Source organism: Barbus barbus (assembly GCF_936440315.1).
Source record: "Barbus barbus genome assembly, chromosome: 45".
Classification (NCBI taxonomy): domain Eukaryota; kingdom Metazoa; phylum Chordata; class Actinopteri; order Cypriniformes; family Cyprinidae; genus Barbus; species Barbus barbus.
Window position 1 is genome coordinate 12,237,071 of NC_136723.1, and position 14,907 is coordinate 12,251,977.

General features: G+C 35.8%; 2 protein-coding genes across 2 annotated transcripts in view; both read left to right on the forward strand.

The window, feature by feature from the left end:
* The window catches only part of LOC306864330 (T-complex protein 1 subunit theta), a 163,546-nt gene that overhangs the window by 13,634 nt on the left and 135,005 nt on the right, over positions 1-14,907 (forward strand). The gene's annotated exons all lie outside the window — the stretch shown is intronic.
* The window catches only part of LOC306864324 (rho guanine nucleotide exchange factor TIAM1-like), a 59,835-nt gene that overhangs the window by 8,991 nt on the left and 35,937 nt on the right, over positions 1-14,907 (forward strand). The window contains exons 2-3 of the mRNA XM_079408281.1: positions 11,978-12,070; positions 13,258-14,197. Of these exons, the coding sequence (XP_079264407.1) occupies positions 13,268-14,197 (930 nt within the window). The 5' untranslated portion in view covers positions 11,978-12,070; positions 13,258-13,267. The remainder of the gene's footprint in view (positions 1-11,977; positions 12,071-13,257; positions 14,198-14,907) is intronic.

The following is a 14,907-nucleotide window of genomic DNA, read 5'->3' on the forward strand; positions in this document are numbered from 1 at the left end:
TATAAAGTTCAATAAACAAAATGAATAGATTTTTGATAAGTAGAAGTTTTGCATATGACTTTACTAAGACACTAGGCTATCAACACAAGCACAGACAAGAATTATGGACATATTGCTTTAAGGATAGAATAGAATATAATAGAATAGAATAGAATAGAATAGAATAGAATAGAATAGAATAGAATAGAATAGAAAAACAAAAGAATACATTTACATTTAAAATAAAAATATCTCAACACCTTTGTTTGATAGTCACGTTTAAAATGATAAAATAAAATAAAAATTAATTGCGATACATAAAAAATCTTATTGGATTTCAAACCACATTCAAGTGGATCAGGTGTGAATTAACTATGACTTTTAAAATAGAATTTAAAATATAAATTTCTTAACACTTTTGTTTGAAAGTGACATTTATTTATATAGTGCTTTACACAAAATTGTTGCAAAGCAGCTTCACGTTAATAAACTGGAAAATAACAGTGTTAATGTTGTAAAATTAATCAGTTATGAATCTAATTCAGTTTCGGCTGTAAAGCAGCTCTGTGACAATACTGTCATTTTGCAGAAACTTTTTTTTTTTACTAAAGCACTGTCAGGACAAGTACACATCAGAAAATAATACAGGAGAATAGAATAGAATATAACAAAAATAAATGCCCAGAATAAAAATTAATTTAAAATAAAATAAAATCATGTATGACTATCTCAGCACTTTTGCTTGAAAGCTTTGCAATTGACTTTTCACTAATGCACTATCAACAAAAGCACAGATCAGAGAGATGAATGTGACTTCAGACATTGAGAGAAAGTGTTTTTGGGTCCCCTGAGAGTCTATATGTGCTCCCCGCAGTCAGTCTCGGTTAGCTTATTTTACCGACGTAATTATGGAACAGCAGACTCTGTCTCCCCCTCAGAGAGGTTTAAATGGGTTGAATGAGAGCAGCAGACGAGATATGCTAAGCTCTGTGTTGGAGATGAGAAAGCCTTTGAGGAGAATACAGTATGGCCGCTGCACTTAGAGAGGGCTTTATTTGAGACACAGTAGGCTCTCGATAGGGCTAGTCCTGATCCAACTTCATCCGCAGGTCAGAGGCCTTCTGAAAGAGAAAGATCTGAAAGACCCCCCCTAAGGATTTTGAAAGAAATTCAGCCACAGAAATACTATTATTTGATGTCAACCTGAGGTTTACATTTGTAGATTACAGTATGCATGTGAACCTTTTTTCCATACAGACTTTGATGTCAAACTGTGAAAGTTTACACACCTGATCCACTTGAATGTGGTTTGAAATCCACATTCTTTTCTTTGCTTTACTTTTCTAACTACCTTTTTTTGTCAACCTGATGTCAAACTGATCAGCATGGGATGTCACTCTGGTATATTATCAGTCTTTCCTCAGTCTTTCTTTCTTTCATCATCACTTTATCATTAACACGTCTGAAAGGCAGAGATAACATGGTGTTCCAGGTCATGGTGCGTTATTGAACAAAAGAGAGGAAACCAGTCTGGTGGTCCCAGAGGAAGCCACAATCCTCCTCCACTCTGACCGGCAGACAGATTATCTATGAAGTCACTTTATAGGTTAAAAGCTATGAACCAAATTACTTTTTTATATAATTTTTAGCACTAGCTCAAAACTCAGTGCAGGATGTTAAGTGTGAAAAATGAGTTACATTTTTATTTTTGTCCATATTTGTTCTTGTGCTCTTATAAAAGAAGCAATCGATTAGTAACATAAATAATGATAATGCCATATTAGAAACCAAGACGGACTGCCTGAGGTAGATGGGGGGTCTGACGCACTGGTCTGCGTTTGAAGCATCAGCCTCTCATTACAGGTTCATTGAGCTCTGCGGAGCACAGACACGGTCAAGAGCCTAGGGACATGATGGGTACTCCTGTCACTTCATTTGGATTAATGAACAGTTCGTATCTTCTGTCCTTTGAAGGTCTTCAGAGCTAGTCCTATGGAAATGGTTACCGATGCTGTCATGCTGAAGGGTATACAATAGGACTTCCTTTTGTCTGTCATTGGAGAAACATATAACTTTTTTTTAGTTTTTTGTAGTTTGACATGAATGATTGAGCTATTGTAGGTTTTGGACTTTATAAGGATGTTGAATATGAGATGAGTGTTAAAATGGAAAAAAAAATGTTTCATTTTGGGGGCCTTTGTGACACTGTTATGGATAGGACAGAGGTGACAGGAAAGAATGAGAGCGGAGGGGGATGAGATCAGGAAATGACTCAGGTCAGCTGTATGGAAGTGCCACAATTTCAACAACAGTGCATTCAAAATTGTATTATTTTTATTGTATAATCAATGTACATAGATCTTCTGTTTAGATTTATTATTTTTGTAATATAATATAATAATATACTAAATATTATATTATATATTTAAAAATGGTAATATAATTTTTCATTAAATACAGAAAAATGTAAATAAATAGTATTATATTATATTATATTATGTAAACTTTTAAATAAACTTCTACTATTATTTTAAAATATAATGAATATAATATAATAAACATTAATTATTATATTTAAAAAAATATGGTAATAGATGGTAATTTTTCATTATATACAGAAAAAATGTAGACAAATATTATATTATGTAAACTTTTAAATAAACTTATTATTTTTAAATGATAATACGTGTAAAAATTGTAAATAACAAATTATAACATTTTATATTATATAAAAATATGTAATATAATATAATATTTATTCTATTATATTCTATTCTAATGTTTCACTGTAATATAATTTTAAAATAAAAGTTTTTCTAAACTTTATAAAACATTATTTTCCTGTCGAAGAAATGGACCCTTGTTAAATTAAGTTTATTGATTTATAGCACATTTAATAACGACAGGGTCGGCCAAAGTGCTATGCAAAAATTTAATAAATACATAAAACAAGTAACCATATCAAACATATCACAAATTTATGACAGATAATATCACACATAAAATGTGGATCCTTGTTGCACTGATGTGTATCTTTGTAGGTGCTTGTTTTTCTCCTTCTTTCCTGAGAAAAGATGATGTTAATCTTTCCATCCTGGTGTGCATAAGGTTTCCATGCCGTTGATACAAGTATCAAAGCTGTGTGAACTATACTTCAGTACCTGTGGTGATAAGCTTCTTATGAACTCTCCTCTTTAAACTCTTCTTAACCCCTCTCACTGTCAGGCTCTCTCTTGTTCTCTGTCACTCCTTTTTATTTTTCATTATTCCTAAGGGTGTTTCATCATGGCTTTCAAGTCCCTCTCATCTCAAGCTAAGTTGGTCATTCCCTGTCAGGAATCCATGGAAAAATGCGAGAAATGAAGAGAGTCGCCCGTGGGCAGGGTGGGTTTCTGGGTGCTCAGGGTTTCGGGTATTGTTTAAAGAGACATGCGCCAATTAGCAGTGAATGTGGATGGACTATTAGAGGGTTCTTAAATTGGTTTCCCAGGCACAAAGAGAAAGGTCAACACTATTACAGCGGGAATGTATTTATGGAGCTACCGTGAAACACTCGAAGCACTGTTTGGAAATTGACCTGCTGGGTTTTCTTCTCAAGTTCAGTTCAGCATGTTTTTGTAAAATAGTTCTTAGGTGTATTGACTAAGCAGAATTACACTTGTTGTGAACAGAAAACAAAGCAGAGGAGCGGAGAGGAGGAGAGAATGTTTCTCCCTTGTTCAAACAAAGGTGGTTAAAGGATAAAAGAGAAAGAATAAAAGAAGTGCACCTATAGATCACACCACATAAAGGAAAAAGAAAAAAGATGTCAGGGCAGAGATAGAAGACTTAAGGGAAAGAGACATTATTATCTGATACCTGAGAAGTTTGTGTGTGTGTGTGTGTGTGTTGTTGGGTGTAGGAGGGAAGTGTGTCTGGGTGGGGACTGTGTTAAAAGTGTAAAATATTTGGTGGCCGTTGTGGCAGGAACAAACAAGTTATTTCCTCTCCTTTTGCTAGTCAGTCAGAAGAGACATGGTGATTGTAAATATAAACAAAACAAAGCGATTCATTTTTGTGCTAGTGACATTATATGCTATTTTGGTATTTATTCTACTCATGATTCCATGACAACATTTACACAGAAAACTGTGGCCACAATATTCAGCAGAAACCTCTGTGGATTTCTGTAGAATTCAAATAACTTGTCATGATTTTCTCATAATCACATGCTGTTGCTGTCAGTTAGAGTTGGGTGAATATGTAAGATGGGGTCAGTAAAATTTTAAAGTGTTAAGTTTCTTCTGCTCTACAAGGCTGAAATTATTTGATCAAAAACACGTAAATGTAATTATTTTATTTTTTTATGTGATTACTTTACTCTTCAGTGTCACATGCTCCTTTAGAAATCATTCTAATATGCTGATTTAATGATCAAGAAACAATTATTATTATTATCAATATTGAAAACTATTGTGCTGCTTAATATTTTTGTGGAAACAATTATATAAATATTTTCAAAACTCTTTGATATATATATAAACTTAAAAAACAACAGCATTTATTTGAGAAATAAAACTCTTGTAATATTATAAATATCTTTACTGTCACTTTAATGCGTCCTTGCTGAATAAATGTGTTAAAAAAAAAATATTGACCCCATACTTATACCACATTCAATATAACAACACAAATCATTTAAAAAAAAAAAAAAAGATTCCAAAGAACTGATTTGCAGAAATTACTCAAACTTTCACAAAAGATTTGAATATTTGCTACTTTGGTTGCTACTGAGATGGTATTTAGAAAACGAATGGCCAAATAACATGTAGCATATTATATCATATTATAATAGCATATAATAGCAAATAGCATATCATAATTGTTACAGTATTCACAAAATCTGTTCATTTTTTATCTTCGATTCGAAACAAAATGAAATAGAACATATGATACTATACGGCCCTATCTATGGGGTATTCAGTCAGCAGAGACAGACAAAGACAGTGTGGGCAGTGATTATTCTTGTGTCTTTGTCTGCGCTCTCTCAATTATACTAACAAGAGTAGATTGTGCACATGCAAAATTACAGATTCCATCTGAGGGAACAATGGAGCATTTCTAATCCAGTCTCTCCTGTGCTCACTCGCTCTCTTTCTGTCTGTCTGGGTGTGCAGTTAAAAGCCCCATAGTCTTCCTCAGCTCAGTGCAGCACTGCTGGGCTTTGGGGAGATTTTAAACCTTGCTCTTTGCCCCAGGCCTTTAAGACAAGCAGCAGAAACAAAAAGACTAAGTATTGGACTAATGGGAGCAGGTTTAGGGAACGAGAATAATGCATTTGTGTTTGCTTCCCCCTCACTTATAGCAGTCATCACTCATTGCTTTTCTTTGTCAAGTGAGCATCATTTTCGCTATCTTCTCTTCCATGATAAATGACTAATATGAGACTCCCAGTGCTTTATATATTTATATTATAATATTTGATTGAATTAAATTGCTGACTTATCAGTTTATTTGAGGGTGCAATTTTGCCGTTGTTGTTCTCAGGCAGGCCTGTCTGCGCTTTAATCATTTGTTGGGCTGGGAGGTATATTGAGTTTGTACGATATATCGATATATTCTTTATAGGCGATACGATATAAGGCAATACAGTGAGCCAAACAGACGCGCAATGAAATAGGAGCGCAATAACTCTGACTAAAATATACATTTTGCTGAAATATTTGTAGTTAATAAACAATAAATGTGACATGTAGAATTTTAAACCTACAAGTATATTTGTATGATAGCACTAACTGTAAAGTGACTGTAATGGGGTAATCAAAACAAGTTTAGTAAATTTGACTTCTGCTTTAAAAGCATTATTTTTGTTTTTAGATTGCAATGTAATGTGATTTTAACCCTTTTTTAATGCCTATGGTTACATTCACTTTATTTGTTTAATCCAAATACAAAAGTGTATAAATACCGAGATATACCGTATACCGCAAAACAGCCAAAAAATACCGAGATATGCATTTTTGCTCATATCACCCAGCCCTAATCATTTGTAATGTGATAAATGGAGACATTTCAGATGATTATACTTCAGTAATGATATATTTTGTGGCTCATCGCTTCACCTTTGAATTTAGTTTCAAAGAGCGTTATTCGTTTCACACTCACTTATACCTTCCTACCATCTGTTCACTCAGTTTTGAGAGCTAGAGGAAGCTTACTGTTTTATTAGCTGCCATATTCCTCGTAAAGGTTGAGAGTGTTTTGTGTCACCTGTAGGACTGTATTAGTGTGAAGTAACTAAAGCAAGCTAAAGACTATCTAAAGAAAGTAAAGCTGTGATAACGTGCTTTTTTAACAGTCGACTCGTGCTGGTGATCTATTCTACAGCCTCTTTTTCTCCTCAAACAAAAGAGTATCTGAGGGAGGGAGTGGGACGTTCGGTAGAGTCAGTCCGTTTCATTATTCCATTACAATGCACACCCTCCTCACGGCCAAACATTTACGCTCATCTGCAGAGAGGATGGGGGGAGAAAACATTCATCAAAGAGGGGGACGGGAAAGAATGAAAGAAGATGACAGAAAGAAATGTGGCATATGAAAGGAGGAAAGACAAAATATGATGTTAAAGGCAAAGTAGGGAACAGGTTGGAAAGAAAGAAAGAAAGAAAGAAAGAAAGAAAGAAAGAAAGAAAGAAAGAAAGAAAGAAAGAAAGAAAGAGAATTAGAAAAACAAACAAATACAAAGTGACAAAGTGAAATAAATTGAAAATAACCTTAACATAAAAAGAAAGAAAAATTAAAACAATAAAAAGATAGATAGATAGATAGATAGATAGATAGATAGATAGATAGATAGATAGATAGATAGATAGATAGATAGATAGATAGATAGATAGATCTGTGTAGTGTTTTGTAGCATTATTCATACTGGTGTGGAAGCTGAGATGTGATCAGAGTGTGTGTGTGTGTGTGTGTGTGTGTGTGTGTGTGTGTGTGTGTGTGTGTGTGTGTGTGTGTGTGTGTGTGTTATTTAATAACGCAGCTCAGGCTAGCACATCCTTCACAGTGAGGGAAGTGAAGTGGAGGAGGTGTCCTCCTAAGTGCCTGTGATTAAAGTTTCACAGTGAGACGCTGCAAAGCCCAGCAGGCCATTCCACCACCACACACCCTTCCTCCATCCTCTCCACCTGCCTCCACCCTGCAGGAGACGTCCGGCTCTGAGACAACAAAACATCTAACGCATTCACAAACAACAACAATACATATATGAGCATCTTATCTGAAGTTTTTGAGTTTTACGTACTAATCATCACAATGTGTTTGTGCTAGCATAGGGTCACGCTGAGATCTATCACACATTATTACCGCTGAATCCCAGTATCACGTAGGTGAGGGGTAGGAGGGAGGGAGAGAGAGTGGGCAGCAGGTCACTCGGTTCATTCGCTGACTCACGTTTGCCGCTCTGCTCATCGGAATCACAGTTTCTCATCGATTTTCACTAACCTTTTGGTTATGACTGCGCTGACATTTTAACTGTAGATCCCCGCTGAGATATTCCATCTGGAGTATGTTTTCGAAGCTGAAGATTTGATATTTAATGGAATCAGATCAGATGGTAATAGATCTGTGTTTGATTAGCGCACATATGCTTATATACCATCACAGCCCACATTAAGAGGGGAAACAGACAGTGGAAAGGCAAGTTGGCGGCCATCATGAGCAGCTATTTCCAATGAAATACACCTTTGATTTTCCAGAATGACTGAAATGTACAAAAAATGCTTGGAAGATTGTATTTACAAGTTGAATGCATATGAACGCCACTACAAATTTTCTTTGAACCTGAGTTTCCAAATTGGGGGCATTTCAGTGAGAAAATATTGCAGACACAATAGATGCAGCATCTAAAACTTGCTAAGTTGGATGTACAAATAACGACAGAATACATGACAGAATACAAAAATGATTAATCGCATTCAAAATAAGTTACTATATGTGTACTGTGTATATTTATTATTTATATATAAATAGACACACATATATTAAGGAAAAACATGTTAGATTTATATATAAAATATTTGTATATAATATAAATTATATACAAGTATTAATATATACATACAAATATTTTTTTAAATATATACATATGGGTTTGTATTTATTTATTTATTTTTATGGGGTGCATTCGATACATACAAGTCAAAACATGCACATAGGGAAACATACATATATGAACATAAGATACACATATACAGCTACATAAACACTGCAGAGTACAAGAGAAAAGGAAGGAGAAAAAAAAAGAAACTGGACACCAAACATCTAATTTATTAATTTATTCACACTTTGATTATATGCATTCATTCATGTTTCAAATTCATTTGTCCAGGAACTTTAAAAGAGGGCTAAGTGAGGCAGTCATTTTTTCAAGTGTTAATGTATCTAATAATAGATTGAACCATTGGGTAATATATATTTTTGTTCTATCCTTCCAGTTTAATAGTATTACTATTTTAGCTATTATAGATGAGGTAAAAATAAATGTTTTTGTTTCTTTTGAGGCATTAATGGGAGAAAGATCTCCTAAAACGAATACTGAAGGGGACTTAGAAATATTGAAATATAGAATAATTTCAAGTTTACATATGACTTCTGACCAGAATTTATTTACAGTTCCAGAAGGAGTGGATATAATCAGCTAAACTATTTTGACAGTATGTACATGTATTAGTATTAACATGGCCCATCTGGAACAATTTACTTTTGGTGAAATACACACAGTATAATATTTTATATTGTATCAGCTGTATTCTAGAATTTCTAGATATTACAAAAATATCTTTGCAAAGTTCTAAAAGGTCTGCTTCGGTATATTCAGAATGAAGATCATTATTCCATTTACTTGTTGGTAGAGAATTTATAGTATCATTGAAGATGAGAATATTATAGTGATAGTGATTTTTTTAAAAGGTAAGGATCTTAATTTTTCAAAGAGTTCATGATTACGATTCACAAAGGTATTGATATTAAGTGTACTTTTTATAGCTTCCTTTAATTGTATATGTGGGTTTTTCCGGAATATTATATTTCATTTGTAACTGATCAAAAGTCATAAATTAATGATTTTCAAAAATATCTCCTAGGTTTGAAATTCCTTTCTCTTTCATTTTCGGAAAGATAAAAGGCTTTTTGTTGATAATAAACACGTTGTTATTCCATAATGGTGTCAAACTAGATAGTGAAGGGGTGAGAGGAAAAAGACTATTAACTTTCCACCATGCTGATAAAGTCGTACTCATGGTGAGATACGTAAAACAATTATGTTTCTTAATGTTATTGTCAATAAAAGGGATATTTTTTATTGGTATTTCTTGAATTAATGACTTCTATATCTTTCCATGCTAAAACTAGATCACTAGAACAATATTTAATATACTGTAGCTGTGTTGCTAAAAAATAGTAATGCAAACATGGTGCATTTAATCCTCCCAAAAATTTGGGATGCTGTTAAGTAATGAGTTTAATTCTTGGTTTCCGTCCTTTCCAGTAAAATGTATTAACAATTCTGTTAAAACCAGCTAGAAGGGGCAAAAACAGGGGTCATAGAAAAAAGGTAATTCAATTTTGGTAAGATGTTCATTTTAATGGAAGATATTCTGCCCATCAAAGAGATGGGGAGATTGTTCCATCTTTATAAATCACTTTTAATCGTCTTAAGTAAAGGAATAAAATTAAGTTTAAACAGATCATTGACGTTCGAATTTATATGAATTCCAAGATATTTAATGGAGTGGGTAATTTTTTTTTAAATGGGGGGGCTGACAAGTTCTAGAGTCCCATTTATATCCTGATAAGGGAAGAATTTCTGATTTTCGCCAATTTATGAAGTAACCTGATACCTTACTATATGCTTTAATTATATTATGAATAGCCGGAAGTGAACTGGATGGACTTGAAAGGAAAAGTAAAATATCATCTGCATAAAGGCTTATTTTATGGTGATATGATTTGCTTTGTAGGCCCGTTATCATTTAGTTTTGCCGAATTGAGGCTGCCAATGGTTCTATGTAAAGGGCGAATAAAAGCGGAGAAAGTGGGCAGCCCTGTCTCATGCCTTGTAATAAGTTAAATTGTTTAGAAATGAATCCATTAGTTACAATGGATGCAGTTGGAGACTTATATAATAACTTGATCCAGTTACTGTAATACTCACCACAACCAAATTGCTTAAGACTAGCAAAAAGAATGTGTTTGTGTATATATATATATATATATATATATATATATATATATATATATACATAATAAATATACACAGTACACACATAGTATGTGAACAGAGTTTTATTTTGAATGTGATTAATTGCGATTAATCATTTTGTAGCCCTTATAAAAACATAAAAAAAGCAAAAACACACCTGATTTACACATTTTATTATCATTATATCATTCTATTAAATTAGTTAAAAAAAAAACCTTGCTGTACATCGCCATCTTGCTCTGACCAAAGTGATTTAAACACTCCTGACCTCATAATCGCAGCTTCTCAACTCATAAATACAAACTTCCCATGAGGATTTGATTGCAGCATATGCTTACATTTCATAAAATGTGACCAAAAAAGGTGTCAAATTGGTCTTCTTTAGCTCAAATGTGGTTAAAAGACTCTGTATACTGTTATGCTTCGAAAAAGGGAACATTGAACAGTTTATGAGTAAAAAAGCAGATATTGTGCAGCATTTTTTATGTATATATTTTAAATAAGGCTGACAGGGTAGCAGATTTACGTAATACATGCAACTCTAAGAATAGCATGAAATGGGAACTCAAAGCTATTGCAAAACCAATTAACTTTCCTTCACTACTGAAGATACTTTTTTCCACAGCAAAGTTTCACATCACACTTGAATTGCTAATATAAAAGCTTAAATATCATGTGGAGGACAAAACTAATGGAAGGAGGAGCAGGGAGGCCAGAGCTGCGAAAACAAGTGAACTACAGTGAAAAATGGGGTCAACTCTAGTTTATGTAACTCTACAGCAAGGTTGAGTAGACTGCAGTGCAGTATTGAGTTTTTCTACCGCTACTCTCATGTACACAAACAAACATACACACAACAGCCAGCTGTCGTCCTGAGGATAGAGATCGTCAGATGGGTCTCTATCTCTCACTTTATTGGCCTTAAGGTCTTGTTGACCCTTCCTGCTGAAGCTGGATTTGATCCAGAAACATACATGCTGACCCCAACAAACACATGCACACATGCTTCTGGTTACACACACGGTTTGAATCACAAATCCTCTGGCAGCGAGTAAAAACTAGGTTTGAGTGGTTTTTATGCATGTAAACGTGTCGGCACAATGCTAGAGTGTTGCCAATGTGGTCTGAGGTGGTCCAAGTCAAAAGAGCCCACCTCAAGTCTCTAGATATGGCTCGAATATGTCCTTCTATACAAGTTTAAATGGATCCAATCTGCTGTAACAACTGGAAATTATTTCTCTTCTTTTTCCTTATTCTCTCCCTCTATCTCCTGGTTAGTGGAACAGTGACTGTCATTCTAATCCGTAAAGTGTGCTTCGAGTGTGTCGTCTGAACCATCTAACGTGCTGCAGTATAGAGATGAGTCTTTCTCTCTGCTCTTTTCTCTGGATTAGAAGAAATTAGGTCAGATTGGCATTGAAGCACATATAACTGGGTTCAGCTTTAAGACTTCTGCTGGGTAGCCATAATTACTGTATTGTTGGCTTCTTAAGAAACTGAGACGAATCTCAGAAAAATTCTTCCTCTTGTTCAGCAGGAAGGGTGTGAGAAGTATTGTTGTATTAGTGTTGTGCATGTTATTGTGACCGCACCTTGGAACAGGTGAGCTGTCATGTTCTCATCTGTGTCTTGTAATCCACCCTTTGCATACTTAGAAACCCAAAACCTTATTTATGAACAGCTTTCCAAACTATCCTTGTGTCTAGACTTAATCTTTCACTGTTCCTTTGTTTAAAATGTGTTATGTTTCTTTTTCAGGGAAAACTGCCTTAGGGCTGATCAGGACCATGAAGTCAATAAATAGAAACATGGGTGTCTGGAAATACATCTGATCCACTGGTTCTGCCTCAGGTACTACTGCCGATCTTATATACATGATGCTATGTTCTAACACAATCGAATCATGGTTTTGAGGCAGCTCAAAACCTAGTGAGCTACCTCGCTGCCAACTGCAGCAATTGAGTTCATTAGCATGTTGCTAAGTTAACTATATGATATTCTAAATTGCCTAAGAAATGCAAAGCACTCATAAATTTTGGGCAAAATGATGCAATTTAATTACTACTTTCAGTAACATAATTTGGACAAAACATAAGTGAATCAAGTATTTAAGGTTGTTTATAATCAATTTTTCTCTCACCTAGCCTAGCATCTGGAATTCAGTTTTTACTACACTCATCACAATGGGAATTAGAACGAGAACATTATGGCATTGGCTGTTATTGCTTGTGCAAACTAGGTGTCATGAGCAATTACGAGGCAGGATGATTAACTTGCCTTCTGTGACAGCCTTCATGTCTGAAGTGTGCCTACGATGCCTTAAAATGCTGCTCTATAAGTTTTGGAACAGAGCAAATATCTCTCGTGATTTTTTTTTTCTGTGCCAAAGTGATTTCATAAAAATAATTCTATAAACTGTACACGATGGATTTCTATAATGATTTCCTGTTTCTTTCTTAGGACTAATTTGTCTGAATTTTGCCCTAATTGAACCATTCCAAAAATTTCAGTGGTTATAGCTGAGATACACAAATGGTGAACTCTCTAATGGCGCACATTGTAAAAATCCTCTGATGTTCCCACCACAGGGGGTTGAGAGGTTTCACATCTCACTTCTTCGCTCACTCTCTCGCTTTGTGTCTTTGTGTGCGTCAGAGATATTTCTGGCATTAGGCTCTGGTCACATGCTATTCAGCTTTCACTTTTAGAGATGGTGAGACTGAATTTCTGTTCTGTAGGTAGATCATCTTTTATTCTGTTGCTTTCTTTTTCTGCACTGTAAAAACATTTACCCCTTTAAATGGACTTACCAGGTATGTTGCTTTGGAGCTGCAATGAGTCTTTTATGATCTCTAAAAAGCTTTTCTGGAAGAATGCAATGTTTGCTGGTCTGTCAGGTTTGAGAGCCCCAAAAACTTGCAAATCTATCTTTTAAATGTCATACAGGCATGTACAGACATCTGGCTGGTGATTGGTAGATCTTCAGCTGTATAGGCAGTGACATGTCCTATATCTAACCCATGTTGTGTCTTCCACAGACGTTAAACAATGGGAAACATAGAGAGCCAAAATGGAGACCATGCCTACTATGGTGAGGGGCAGGGCCACCTCTCACGAAAGCACATGACCCGATCACTTCGCGTCTCTAACAAGCAGTCTCGACGATCTCGTCATGCCTCATCCAGCAAGGCTGAACACCGCAACTCTGAGACCAGCACAAAATCCAGCAGCACCCCTTCCATCCCACAATCCCTGAGTGAAAATGGCCTGGAACCCTTCAATGAGAAGAATGCCTTGGAGGGCTATGGAGGCACCCTTTGGGTGGACCGGATGGCCATGAACTTGCGGCCGATGTCCTTCCATGACAACATGGGGGATCCCACCACCACGCCAGGCTCTGAAGACGGAGTGGAGATGGACACAGTGGTGGCAGACAATTGTGATGAAGAACTTTCCACAGGTGAGGACACATACCTGCAGAGGACCAGAGATGGTCCTCGAGAAGGTGGAAGCTTTAAGAAGAAGCGCTCCAAATCTGCTGACATGTGGAGAGAGGATTCCATGGAGTTTTCCTTGTCGGATCTAAGCCAAGAGCATCTGACAAGCACAGAGGAGATTATAGGGACAAATGAGGATGAAGACAAAGGCTTTACCAACTGTGGAGGACGCCGTCACACCTCCAGCCCGCGGACACTCGAGACTCACTCAGGAGAGAGAGCCAACTCTTTAGACGAACTTTGCACACAGAGGCTACCACCTCTTCGTGGCTCCCACCATCTCTATAATGGTCACAATCCTGAGAGGACGGAGGGGGGTGTAATGAATGGTGAGATCTTGTCTCCTGCAGAAGAGGAAGGGAACGGATATGGAGCATACACTCTTCCTTGTCGTCGTTCTCACTGCCTGTCGGAAGGACTGTCCAATCACCAGACTACCACCTGCTCACGTATGCAGGGACGGCGGGCACAAACAACACATGTGAGTTATGCCTCTAACTAATGGTTTTTCCAGATAATCTGAAAATAAAGACAGGCAATGATTTATCTGCAGTATCTCCAGATTATTATGAATCATGTTTTTGACCACTTTGCCCACTTCCGAGCTTCTCAATTTCTCTACCATCATCCATTTATTGTAGAACCTAGTTGGTAGTTTAAAGTACCCAAGATATGGATAAAGAGCAATTACCTTATGGGATTCTCTAAGGATACTCTTTTAATTTCATATCTCCTGCACTTTTAGCTCTAATAAAATGTGATAGATAAACCCCTCTAGGGTCTTTTAAACCAAATTCACATAGCTTTTAACTTTCGTGCTTGTGCATATTTGATGTGATCTGAACTGTCTGTGGTTGTCAAAGAGCTTCTGACTTTGAAAGGTCTCAGGGGACACATCAAACATTCCCTGAGTCATGTTCATGCCTTTGACAGCTATTTTGTGCACTTGCTCAGAGCTCTAAGTGTTTTTGAAACATGATATTTCCCATGATCTACCTGTGAGGAACTTCAGTGTTTCTGTGTTGGCAAAGGGAAGCAGCACTTTCTTGTCTTCCTCTTTCTGTCCCTTTCATGCACAGTTAAACAAGTTGAGAACAAGTACAGATTAGTCTCTTTCTTTGTATCTGTCGAAAGGGGAAAGAAAGAAGAGCCATTTAGCAGCTCAATGGAAGTTAGTTTCCATTACAATTT